The sequence below is a fragment of the Phocoena phocoena genome, chromosome 12 (assembly GCF_963924675.1).
Source record: "Phocoena phocoena chromosome 12, mPhoPho1.1, whole genome shotgun sequence".
In the NCBI taxonomy this organism is placed as follows: Eukaryota; Metazoa; Chordata; class Mammalia; order Artiodactyla; family Phocoenidae; genus Phocoena; species Phocoena phocoena.
In genome coordinates this window covers 34,114,168-34,128,097 of record NC_089230.1, presented here as the reverse complement: position 1 = coordinate 34,128,097, position 13,930 = coordinate 34,114,168, and the positions used below count along the sequence as shown (strand labels likewise).

The 13,930-nt window shown below is 31.8% G+C and overlaps 1 protein-coding gene across 5 annotated transcripts in view; it reads right to left on the bottom strand.

Moving 5' to 3' along the window:
- The window catches only part of PTPRK (protein tyrosine phosphatase receptor type K), a 568,012-nt gene that overhangs the window by 30,465 nt on the left and 523,617 nt on the right, over positions 1-13,930 (bottom strand). For 2 of the 5 annotated variants that reach the window (XM_065888558.1, XM_065888559.1), the window contains exons 14-15: positions 12,470-12,608; positions 4,273-4,433 (exon numbers count right to left, since the gene is read on the bottom strand). In XM_065888558.1, coding sequence (XP_065744630.1) covers positions 4,273-4,433; positions 12,470-12,608 — 300 coding nt within the window. Of the gene's footprint in view, positions 1-471; positions 484-2,416; positions 2,453-4,272; positions 4,434-9,373; positions 9,404-11,399; positions 11,442-12,469; positions 12,609-13,930 lie in introns of all 5 variants that reach the window. The other 3 variants (XM_065888561.1, XM_065888557.1, XM_065888560.1) reach the window with 3 other exon arrangements.

Genomic DNA, 13,930 nt, shown 5'->3' with positions numbered 1-13,930 from the left:
ATTTGGGCACTACCACAGAATATAAAGCTTAGGATGAGAAGTAAAGAGAATAATGTCAGGGAGGCAAAACGCAATGACCCAAGCTGGAATAAGGTAGTCAGTGCTCTGTGAAGCAGCCCCAGAGCACACGTTGTACCTGCTGGAGCAGTGGAATATTTACATTTGTAAAAGGCTCAGTGAGAAAAACAGAATTCACCCATATTCCAAATCTTACATGATTATCAACATGAAGTAGACAGTGCCTTTGGTTTTGCATTAAGCTTTAATACATTAGTACAATGAGCAGTATTTTTTAAAATAATCACACATGAATTATTAATCTCTATACATTTCTACCTCATTAAATTACCTAATAATGTGACTAGAAGTAAGAGTACATGTACTAATCATTATCCTTATCACACATTTAAGAATAACTTCAAATATTTCCTTGATGGAAAGGTTTCCTAGAGTTCTTTGCAATACACTTACCAGTTATAGGGACTTTAACCCAATGAAGCAGTAGAACACAAAAAACAAAAATATGAATCAATACAAAAATTTCTAACTTCTTTTTAAATCAGTAAGCAGATATTAATATCAAGCAATATTTGAAGTGACTTCAAAAATTGCTTTATAAATACAAAATCAGCTGGATGCAAAACAAATGTAAACACAGTGATTCTAAGAATGATGAAAAAATGCAACAAATCATTTCTAAATCTGGTATGATTAAAGAGCTTTTTAGCTTTTAAGAAGAAACATAAAAAAAAATCAGCTTGACCTTCAAAGTGAAATAAAATGCACAATGACTGTTTAAATGAACAGATTTTATAATTCTATTGTGTTAACTCTAGCCTTCCTTAAACAAAAATATCCTCTTTCATGGGGAAAATTGTTACAATAGTCTTTTAAACTTTATACATTATCTCCTTTTCTCTTTACTAAGCTCTGAGGAAAAGGTATGGTAAGAAATATTATATTATTTTACAGATGGAGAAGCAAAGACAAAGGTATTTTCATGAGTTTATACTGTGAGTCCACAAGAGGACTGAGACTTAGACCCAATTCTACATGTCCTTGAATATTACTGTAATGAAATTTTAACAGTGAGGTAACTATCTTTTTCTTTGAGTTTTTAATAACTTAATTGAATTAACTTATTAGTTTGATGCTGACAGCATTCTACAGCTCTCAACAGAAGATGACATTTTCAGAGGCATTTGATGCCTCCCAAAGATCATGATTCCTGGCTCCTTCCTACATGATCAGACCATCCCTTGGGGCAAATTCCCCAGCTCACTTCCCTGCCATTTACTGGTGTGGACATCAAAGGGAGAGTGCAATCAGAGACAGATTCTTTTAGAATATATCTTTATATTATAAAATTATAATTTTTAATAATTCTTTTAGTGAAAAAGAGGTATATTTTGCTTAACTGAGTTAGTTGTATTGTTCCAACATATTTTTAAAATATAATTAAACATTGAATACATGGATAATAAAAACATGCATAAGCTAATGTTTTGTGTTCAAAGAAATTTAAATATAAAACATGAGAACTGGGAACTTTTAAGATACACTTATCTGGCAATTTTTACATTTCTCTGGTTGAAGCTTAAATATTAGAAGCAGGGGGGTCAAACTGATAAGACAACTTGCGAACATATGAGCAAGCTGGTCATGAATCATTGGTGTATAATTAGTCAAGGAATAGAGTACAAATTGAAATGAAACTCATTCTATTCTTAAATATACAGTTGGATTAAACATTATTTTAATTTTAGAGCTGAAAAGGTCTTATTCATCACTAGCAATATCAGTTGTCTTGGATGTTATATAGTGGGAAATCTTGGCTTATTCTAAATTTTTTGAAAGATAATGCTTACGTAAGATGCACATAGAATGCGAAACTCCATATCAATATTGTAGCAACTTTACCTGCATTTATATATCCTTAACAAAGACAAAAACTAAAGCAAATGCACACATTCCTAATGTTTACTTGGAAATGTGTTCTTTAGTTGCTATAAAATTAGAAGGATCTAGAAAAGCCCTTTAAATCCGGTAGATTTTTATATATAAACTAATTATTCAGGTAGCACTGGCCCCTGAAATGTGTGCATTTGGGTTCATTCTACTTACTTGCATGTATAAACATTAGGTATATATTGGGGCCCCTTGTACTTTCACTCCAAATCTAACAGAACCAAGAATGAAAGAATATGTTGTTTTTAAAAAAGCATACCTTACTAATTCGAAATGCACTAGATCTAATTGTGTTGACCACAGCTGCTCTCTTTGATAAAACCAGGACTATATTTTCGAAATCGAACTGCTTCCTGTGCTGTAAATAATTACTGTGTGGACAAAGCTATAACCCATGCAAGGAAGGGTGATCCATGCAAAAAAAGATGACAAAGAATTAGGGCCTCACCTAACACAGCAGTCGGCACAAGTGGATCATTGGGCACTGTAGGAAAACAAAGCTCATGAAGGAACATATTGCCCTAAAGTTGTATTTTATGCTCTTTTTTTCTTTAAAATAGATTTATCATTTCTTAAGAAATATATCTATTAAACTTTCTTTGATTACTATAACCTGCAAAGGTAAAATTCTCTTTTTCAAAGCTTGGGTTATTTCAAAATACCAGGAAAGGTGCATCTATAATTATATTTCAGTAGTCAGTTCAATTTTAAAAGCCAAGAAGATTCAGCATGACATTATAAAGATTATAAAATTAGGGGGGAAAAACATGTATTTTAGATTTATCAAGTGTGAGGTACTTAGAGAAGTAATTATCTTATATTCATTCCAAATAAACATTTTTAGTTAACTTTGGGAAATAGATTTAATCCTTTCTCCAAGTTCATAAGTGTATATTTATAGTTATACTGCTAAATTCAAGCCTCCTAATAAGGTACACAGTCAGTAGATAGAAAAGCTTTGGAAACAAAAATCCTTTCAAATCCTTAACTGATTAATTTTTAAAGCAAGTGGTTAGAGAGATGATACATCTATATTTTTAACAAAACTTACTTTCAACAATAATAAGATTTTATGTTTTTCTCTATCATTTATCTTATAGTGAAATGAAAATAAAATAGATCAGAAAAGCTCTATCATTATTAAAACTAAATCCAAAATGACTCATTACAACATTTCTAACTAATAATTTGGTGTAGATATATATCAGGGAAAATGATGGCCAATAATTACTAAAAGTTTTCACCAAGCTGAACATTTCAGAAAAAAACCCCTTTCTGAAAAGCCATAAATGCATACAACCTACAAATACTTTATTGTCTCAATCTTACCATTCCGTATGTTTATAATCTGTACAGAAAATAATACTTCTATTGTTTACTTCTTTCCTTATACATGTGTTTCCCAAACTGAGGTAAACATACCTCTGGGATCTGTGACAAAATGCCTCTGTGTACACAAGGCCAAGGATAAACAAAATTTGCCTTCTTCAAATACCAATTTTACTTGGGGATTTGAAGAGACAGGTAATTTAACTTAAAGTAACAAAATAAAAACAGTGCTATAGAACAAGATATAAAAATCATAGAAAATTTGAAGATAATAATATTGATTGTGAAGCAGTAAACTACTTCAGAGGAAATATTTTAAAAGACAGTATTTTAAAAGATCTGCCTTCATAGATCAACATGAGGAATCCTTAACATGGATGGGTGAATGGATGGATTTCACCGTTCCCTGCCAATCCCTCAATTCAAGTAAACTTTTGGACTTCACACCAGATACCTAAGAGTATGTAGATTCCTCTTTCCCCTGGTTAACTTTTTATTACTGAAATTCTCCAGGAGTCTATAGAATAATTAAATAGAATAACTTTCCCATGCCAATAACTCCCAGAAAGAATTATGATATTTCTTATCTCAAAAGGAACTTTATCTTACACAAAGGAAGACTCAAATGGCAAAACAATTATAAATAAATTCTGACATGAACTAATTTTATGTAGGCAATCAAGTATATTTTAACCTAAAGCAATAACATAAGATTTGGTGAGTGGTATATGGATATGTCTTATAACACAGTAATAAAATTCATACAGTTTGAAGTTAAACTAAATCCAATATCAAGACTGAAAATAAGCCTTCTGATAAACTCCATAATATTCTATATCACTTCTTCTCTTTCCAGCTATTTTTCCCATCTCTCTTTCTTATTTCCCCTCACTATTCAAAAGGTAATGTGTTGAATTCAGAGAGACATTAAAGAACTTTAAAAATCTTTGATTAAAATTTTGATGAACAACTTACATCTTGGACTAAAATTATGTTGGTCCATGAAGGTGATGGAAAGAGGGTCTTCTGCATGCAGAGTGCTCTGATCAGCATAACTTCGATCCATAGCATTCACCATGTGCGTCATCTCCTGCCGGGTGTTCCCAAGAGCATCTTTGCGTTTTTTAGCAAGCTTGCTGCCAAGACAAATACCAAAGGGAAACCTTAGCGTGAGGCTTGAAGGAGAGTTGACATCAGCAGTAAATAGTTCAGGGAAGCCCGAGGATAAGAATACAGATTTGGTTTAGAAACTCTAAAAACATGTCATAATTTCAGGAATTAAGTTTGACATCCAAACGATATTTGTTGATTGCTATAAAATTGTTTTGTCATATGGATATTTCATCATTCAAGCTGTCAACCCAAATGTCTCATCACTTCTTGTATTTTATCATTAAAATATATTATCATAAAGCATGACTATACTTTATTAGAACAGTAAGTAAATACTTCCTTAGTAGAGTTGCTCAAGGAAAACTTAAGCTAATGCTAAATTTTGGTTTTCCTCCTGGGAGATTAACACGCTTGAGCAACTTTTAGAAGTTCTTCTGGGGGAAGAACATGACTACTTTTTCAAGTATATTTTACTATAGTCATCCAACTAAAATAGATAAAGAAATCCCATTCTTCACTCTTTGTTCTATTGTTCAGTAAAAATGCAACATGTAGAATTAACATATGTAGCAATATATTTATAACATTAATCCAAACCTAACCCAGAAACTTGTAGAATCAACCGCAGCTAGATATAATGCAAATACTCAGGAATATATGGGAAAATTATATACTTTATAAGGAAAGTACTTTAAGAAAAGTTTGGAAAATGCTATGCAGAGGTATTATGCAAATGATCATAATACTGGATGACAAACATGGTCAAATCCTAAAAATGTGTTTCAGAACCCCATGGCAGAGTACCAACTACAGAATGGCCTTACGAATGCAGCAAGGCAAATGACACAGGGGATTTGGAAATTAGCAGAGTTAGACTTTTGAGCTACTCAAACACTGGTATCTTTATCTTACATAACACGGATGTGAAATACATTCTGGTTCTTTGTGAATGTTACACATGAAACATGCAATTAAAAACCTATTACAGGCACATAAAACATTTATCTCACATTAATAAGGTACTCTAAAAAGAAATAAAGAGACTCTAAATGCCTGTAGTGGCCAGATTATGTTTCTAAGTTTATGGCAGCAGCTTATAGTGCTTTGGAAGTATCTTTTAGTTGTTTTAAGAGTAACATTTCTCAGCTGGATTATTAGCTAGGATAAATTCTTCTGATTCTCATGAGTATCCGTACTAGAGTAAATATACTACAAATACCTAAAAAAAAAAAAAAAAAAACTCACTTAGTAGTTGTGTTTATGTCCAAAGGCTTTTCCTTTAGAAAATTAATCTGATGATTTGAGAGCTACTCATGTGTAAGATATTTTTCTTTGAGAATTATAGTACTTGGCTTCAGGTGTACATACCCAACAATACCCAATATACTGACATAGCAGATCTGATACCTAAGTAAGATAGTCATAAACTAGGCTTTAGGGATGGAAATGGCATTAACTTTTTTAGAAATAATAATGATAAGTATTATCAATAAGAAAACAATGACAAAACTGTAACAAGAACTACCATCACCATCACGACCACTACACCGTCACAACCACTGTCACCACCACCATCACTACCACTACACCATCACAACCACTGTCACCACCACCGTCACTTAGTAGCAATATTTGCTCTATTCACTGAAAGATCTCTTGTCTCTTTTTTCTAGGTTAGGAGGCGAAAACCCTGTAAAACCCTTACAGGTTTCACACAGGGAATATAAATAGTGCTGCTGCCAGTGATGAGACACCACGTAGTAGGGTGGGGACTGCAGAGAACTGGAGAGCAGTTTAGGGGGCAACTTGCCTAAGTGAATATTGGCATTTGAACCCAGAGCTGAGTTTCTCATTTTAAAATTATTTTTAAAGAGAAGTCATGACTCTGAATATTTATGTTAAATTTCCTTATTCTTTAAAGTGGTTCTATTTTTTGAAAGAGTGTGTGGGGCAAATTACACATCAGCAGGTCATATGTTAGTCTATAGGCTTCACTTTCCAAACTTACCTCTAGGACATTTCCAAACTTACCTATAGGATATTTGTTCTTTGACCTACAATGTTTTTCTACCTCTAGTATCTGGTTAACTTCCATTCTGTCTTGCGTCATCAGGGAGACTTCTCTGACTGAACCCAATACAACCTGTCTCAGGTTAGGTTTGCCTGGTAGGTATTTTTATAGCAACATGTTTTCTGCCTATAATAACACTCACCACATTATTATTGTGAGTATCCTTTTAATTGTTTTCCCCACTGTATGTTCCATGAAGGGAAGGACCATCTGTATATCCCTAGCACTTAGAGCAGTGTCTGGCATATAGCAAACACTCAATAAATACTTGTTGAATAGATGAATTAGGTCTGGTATATGCTTGGCGTTTGTCATTTGTTAACTCAATTAATTCTCAGATCAATGAACTGAAAAAGCCATGAGAATTCTAATTGTATAGATGAGCTCACTCAGGCTCAGACAAGTTAAATAACTTGCCCAAGGTTATTAATCTAATAAGCAGTAAAGAATGACCTGGTTCCAAGGCCTAAGCCCTTATACTATATCCAGTTACTCACTTTTTTTTTAAATTGCCACATTACCAAGCGTACTGTAATATGAAGCATCCATTGCTCTAGGAGTTAAACATTAGTTGTTATAAATTTGAGAATAATATGAATGTAGCACAAATGTTTTGCCATTTTAAAGTTAAAAAAAATAGTTTAAGAAATAACTTCCAATCTTTGTTTCTTGGATAAGAAGAAAGGATGAATTCATTCCTCAAAAAATTTGAGAGATTGAAGTGGATAAAAATAAGACAACTTGAAATTTGGATTAAAAATAATGTAAAAAATTTGAAGATAGATAGTTCAAGGCAAGTGGAAAAGATGTCTAAATTTTGAGGCTTTACTTTAAAACATAAAAATTTAAACATATTTTATGATTGAGGAAAAATAAGAAGAATGAACTTGTCAAATGTATGACAGGTAAAAGTTTTCATGGCACTGAAGGACTTTTCAGATTCACAAACCTTTGTTAATCGACAAATTATGGGTGAATATATATAACCTTTGTTAATATCTGCCAACTGTACACTATCACCTTGGTTCTTATACCTTAATCCTCACAACAACCCTGTGAGGTAGGCTTTAATTCAGGTTATTACAAAAGAAATAAAAATCAGCATTAGAGTTAAGTGTTTTGATCAAGAACTGACAGTTTACTATGATGATGCCAATGAATTTTAGTTCAAAGATCACACCTGGTTTTCTTTTAAGTTTTACTCTATTTTATTTCTAGTTTTATTTTAAAAATGTCTAATTCATAGTAGCTTCACTACATCTATTTAAGCAGCTTTTAAAAATATGTCTGTGGCATTTTTTTCTAATTATGATTGATAATGCCAGTAACCCTAAGTATTACAATGACAGAATCAAAACCTACTACGTAGTCTAGAATATAGAAATGCTACCTATCAACTAGAAAGGCAATCTCATTCTAACATTATAGATGAATGGATGGCTAATGGTAAGCTTATTGATGTTCTCATAATTAAACATTTATTGATTCCTGCATGTTTGATGCTTTGTCTCTCTCTGAACAACCAGCATATATAATGTACACTTCAGGACAGTTAAGCTAATCATTTTGCAACTCCTTGAGTTTGACAGATGTGCAAATGACTTTCATTATCAAAACAGCCAACAGCATAAACTTCTGCAGGTGGATATATGGGTGGGCTATAAAGAGGAAAAGTGCTCCATCATTGTATGAAATGGTACATTTAATTACCTTTGGCTTCATCAAACATGATTTAACAAGGATATTATAATTCATCAAAATAAGCTAGGAGTACTGCTAGTTTACACCTGCTTATTTTAGCAGATTTTAAGAAACCAAATGTTTATAATATTTAAAATGTTGGCACAATTCCGTTATATTCATTGAGACTCTTACCAAAATTTTTAGTAAAGCTAGCTTAAATTTACCTAGTGAAATACTATTGTGGGATATATGCCCCAAAAGTACTTAATCACGATCCTTAAGTCTCAAAATTTTGTGGATCAAATACTGATCAAGCAAAGACCAAGAAAACTTTGTTGTATCATTCCTTTGGACTGGATGAATACCCTGGAATTTAAGGTAATAAACTGAAAATGATTAGTGAAATAGAGTGGACAATACTCGCCTTCGTCATCCAAAGTAGCATTTCATACCTAAGCATAGGAAGAGCTAAAACTTTGGAGGACAAAAGGAGATATGTGACACCTAGGTGTGTTTTGTGTAGGTTGACAGGTTTTCTTTTTCTTTTTTTGGTCTTGGTTTTACAAAATCATTTTCCTATTTAAGTCAAAATAAACAAACTCAGAATTTCTTCTCTAAAAAGAATTTTTTATTTCTTTGTCACTGCAACATTATGCTTTTAGCAGCCCAAAAGGTGTTCTGAAGTTATAACCCATCCTGGATTCCTGGAAATGTGGAGAGAGATGTTATCACAGTAAGACCCGACCTGATTCACATTCTGTGAAGGTATTTTGAATGTTCTTCTATGAATACATCACTTGGCTCATTTTGTCAAACATAAGTGTTATGTAAAGATAGGTATTAGTGAATTACAAACCCTATCTCTACTTTACCAGATAGTGAGACATCACATTGATAAGGTACAGGTTTGACTTAAGTAAATAAATGATGCTTTAGGCTGTAGACTATGGCTACTTATGGAAAATTGTAAATAAAAATTAAAAGTAGCTGAACATACAGAAATACAATATCCCTTTTTAAAAAGATTAACAAAATAGGTTAATAGGTAAAATTTATAGTTTTAGAGTCCAGGAAAACATATTTTTTGAAATGTCACCAAAATTGCAAACATTCTGTTTTTTGGTTTGGGTTTTATTTATTCATTTTTTTGAAAAGGGATACTGCATCTTTAACACATGTAAAGTCATATATCACCCATTTTCTACTTACAGGTAGTAGGAGTAAGAATAGTAGCTCCTCCTGGCAAGCAAATCACAGACAGTGGAAAAAGAGAAGCAATGGTGAATGAAAAGCGTGACTCTGTCACATTCAATAAAGCAGAAAAATGTGCGTTAAAAAATAAAATAAAATAAAATAAAATTCATGTTTTTTTGGTTTGTATTTCAGTTTGCTCATGCATTGGTTAGATATCTTTTGCCATGCAATTAAACAGATACGCAATAGAAAATAAAATATAAAATACATAATTTGGAAAAAATAACATGCTGACTTTTTTATAGCCAAAAAAATTGAAAAATTAAATGGATTGTGTATTTTCAACATGCAGTTAAGCGTAATATCATCCATTACCATCTAAATGTCATGACAGATGGAACAGCTGTGTATAGAACTTCTACACTAAATTGACTATTTTTTTTAGATACAAAACATAAAGATCTATTAGGTTAATACAGAATATATGCAGAATGACACCTAAGTTTCTATAAATAAGTCATTATATCTTATTAATACACAGGTACATACATATATTATGTGAATATACATATGCACCATACACTATATACGCACAAAGATATTTCTACAGTAGATGTATGTGACCATGATATCACACACAAACATTTACTGTACTGAAGCATAATTTCAAATTTATGTTTGGAATTATTAATGTATTCATGCTGCAAATTTAAAATAATACATAACCAATGAAAAAATGGCATACATTTGGAAATAATTCAACAGTGATTAAATTAAAATGACATTGCGTTTTGAAAGATGCAATATCCCTTTTCTTAGCCTAAAAACTTACTTTATATATACCCTTAGCTGTAGAATTTTACTAAATTAAATTCCAAACCATTTCTTTACACAACAACCAAAAATACACAGATTTTTTTTTTTCAACATGAGAAATATACCTACATATACTATTCCCAGTGAGGGATAAAGTCTTGAGAAACTTAACAATTTCCCACAAAAATAAAGATCCTAAGGGGCTAAAATAATTTGCTTTTCCATTATTTTTATTATAAATTTGTGTATTAGTATATAATGTAGGGAAACTACATTATATACTAAAATTGTTAACTTTGATACTAACCAATACTGTTATGTATCTATGCTTTTGTGTATGTATAATAAACATTTGTGATTGTCATACACAATATATGTGTGACACACTACATACAACTAAAAGTCATTACAAAGTTTCTTAGGTAAGTAAGGGATTCTTAGTTATATTACACACTAGAAGGTAATATATCTAAACATGTAACTTCATCTATCTATAAAATTGCAACTTCTCTAGTCCTAGAGGTAGTGATGAGGAAGAGAAACAAAAGCCCTAGCATACTTTCTAGTAGAAGACAATCAATTAAAGCATAATTATGAAAACTCAAACATTAAACATTTTAATAGAAAGGCTCATTTATCCAACCATTTAAAATATGAACCAGAAAAAGAATTTGATGCATTAGGCAATTTTAGAGAGCTGTCAGAGCATTTTACCCACACAAAAAGAATCATGCTTAGAGATTGTTTTGGTGTACTTTAGAAAATTTATGTTTCAATTTTTTGGTTATTTTTAAAACAGATGGCCACAGATAAGAAAGGCTACAATAATAAGTGTTTTCAAATAATTAACCAATAAAATCAGTAAGTTTAACCCAATTCTAACTGAGTGAAGACATAACCAGAGGCCATTTTTATGTTTTCATATCCAATCTGAAGTGGCTGAGATAATTTTAACTCTAAAGCAAAGTTTAATTAACTCTCTAAACTGTTTAGTTTAACTCTCCAAATATAAATTTAAGCTAAATAGAAACATAAGATCTGAAAGTTATATTCAAAGATTTTATTGATCTTGATTGGCAAATTTGTGTTAGTAAAATACTTAAATCTTCCTGTCTCAAATATGATGTATTTTCCAACCACAGAGGTAGACAACAGCAAAAAGAGAAAGCACTATTGGGGAAAGCACGTATGTAGCTAATTTAACACAAAACACTACGATGCATACCTAATGTTTCTAATGCAGATGTGTCTTCTCCAACATATATATCTCCAGGGGATAATTGTAAAGAGGCAATACATTAAAATAAACTCTCATGGAATCATTAAACATGTAGTATGAGTCTTATCTATATTATTAATGATTTATTTTGAGTACAAAATAACAATCAAAATAGTACATTATATGATTTAATATAATGTAAGCAACATCTTTTATTATATTCAATATAATTAATGAATGACAAACACTTCTATACACCAAGGTATTTTAGGACTATACTCTGTAAAGATTTGTTTTTAAATCCTTCCAAATTTTAATATTATTTAAAACATACAATTGGAAAGATTGGAGAGTTGTATTAATTTCTAAAACAATGCCTTACAGATAATGACACTTTATGGAATAGGAAAAAGTTCAAGTTATAAAAACTGTCTTCTTTGAAATGTTTTCTGGTAGAAGTATACCTTAATCTCCCAAATAGAATTCAATTTAAATTCCTGTAGGTCTTAATATCTTCATATAATTCCAGAAGATGGCGATATTGGTTGATATAGTATAAAAGACTAATGCTCAATTTTAAAAAATTGACTCTTCATATTAAAGTGCTGAAATATTTAGTCAGTGAATATTAATATACAATTTTGTAAAATAATGCCCATATTCTTCTTATCTTATTTGTAGCCAACATTTAGAAAAACAGAGTAAGAGTACAAAATAATTCATAGACCATAACCCAAATATCATAATAAACTCTTATTTTGCCATTCGCAATACATGATGCTTCAAAACATAAGATATGTTAATAACTCAAGCGTTTGAGCAATTTAAATTCATACATTAATTTCAAGGTTAAATTGACAAAAAGTATATTTTATATCCAAAATTAAACTGCAAATAACCAATAAGAATTTATTTACAAAGCATAAGAAACAGACCCAGATGCTGGCAACATCATTAAAATTCAATTCTTGTTGTGTGTTCTAATTTAAAAGCACTCAGGGAAACAAAAAAGTTCTTCAAAACTAGTGACAGTGACATATGGTAAGTGGGTGGGACAGAACAAAATCAGGTCTTACCTCTTTTTTACAATTAATATGACAACTAGGAGCAGAAGGACGAACACCAAAATCCCAGCACTAATTCCTGCTATTTTCACCACTCTGTCTGTCTGCTTGGCTGGGTCTGGAATCACTTCTGGTTCTTCTGTTGCTGCTGCTAAATGAATCAAAAATATAAGTTACTGAAAGCAGCTAATTATCACAGAAAGGAAAATTATTCCCAGCTAAAGCTTACCACAAAAAGACAACTTATTTTATTTGAATAAAGATAATCTGAAAATATAAATACGGTAGCATGCTAAACTCCAGCATGAGAGACTTATGGTAAAGAGAAACTTTTTTTTTTTTAACATCTTTATTGGGGTATAATTGCTTTACAATGGTGTGTTAGTTTCTGCTTTACAACAAAGTGAATCAGCTATACATATACATATGTTCCCATATGTCTTCCCTCTTGCGTCTCCCTCCCTCCCACTCTCCCCATCCCACCCCTCCAGGCTGTCACAAAGCCCCGAGCTAATATCCCTGTGCCTTGCGGCTGCTTCCCCCTAGCTATCTACCTTACTACGTTTGTTAGTGTGTATATGTCCATGACTCTCTCTCGCCCTGTCAAAACTCACCCTTCCCCCTCCCCATATCCTCAAGTCCGTTCTCCAGTAGGTCTGCGTCTTTATTCCTGTCTTACCCCTAGGTTCTTCATGACATTTTTTTCCCTTAAATTCCATATATATGTGTTAGCATACGGTATTTGTCTTTTTCTTTCTGACTTAAGAGAAACTTTTGAAGAGAGATTTTGTTAACATAAAAAAATAAAAACTTAGAAATAGCTATCAAAGGGAACTATTTTTCTCCAAGTATCCTTAAAAGTAAGAACAGAGGAGTTTTAGCAAATAGTACAGTGGAAAGAGACAGGGTCAAATTTAGAGATTCATTCTTTATCACTTCATTCAATAATCCTTCTCCACTAAAATGCAAGGTGTTGTGCTTGGGCCTTTAAAGCAGTGTCAACGGCATTTGTCTGGGACACAAAGGGTTAGGTTAAATAAATGCCTAGTCTAAGTGCTGGAGGTGTGAGTTTATGATATGGTAAAAAAGATTTGAAATAAACAGTTTGGAGGAAGACAAGAATAAGCAAAGGAAAACAGATTCATTAAGGAATATTTCACATTCTCTTAACAAATAAAAGCCAGGTAATAAACTTGGGAAACAGAACTCTGAGAAGATGAATTTTTTTTTTTTAATTCTTTATAATCGCTTCACTTTCTTTCTTTCTCAAAGCCACCACCATCCTCCACATACATACACAATTAATATTATAAATCCTACTCAATTTACAATCTCCAGTAACCCTTGGAAGACATCTTCCTTTACCTCATTTGCCTTGAAAACTGGCAAGGAAAGCATTATTATCTACATTTTACAGATTAAAAAACCTGAGGCTTAGAGATATAGGACAGATTAGAAATTGCTCAAGAACAG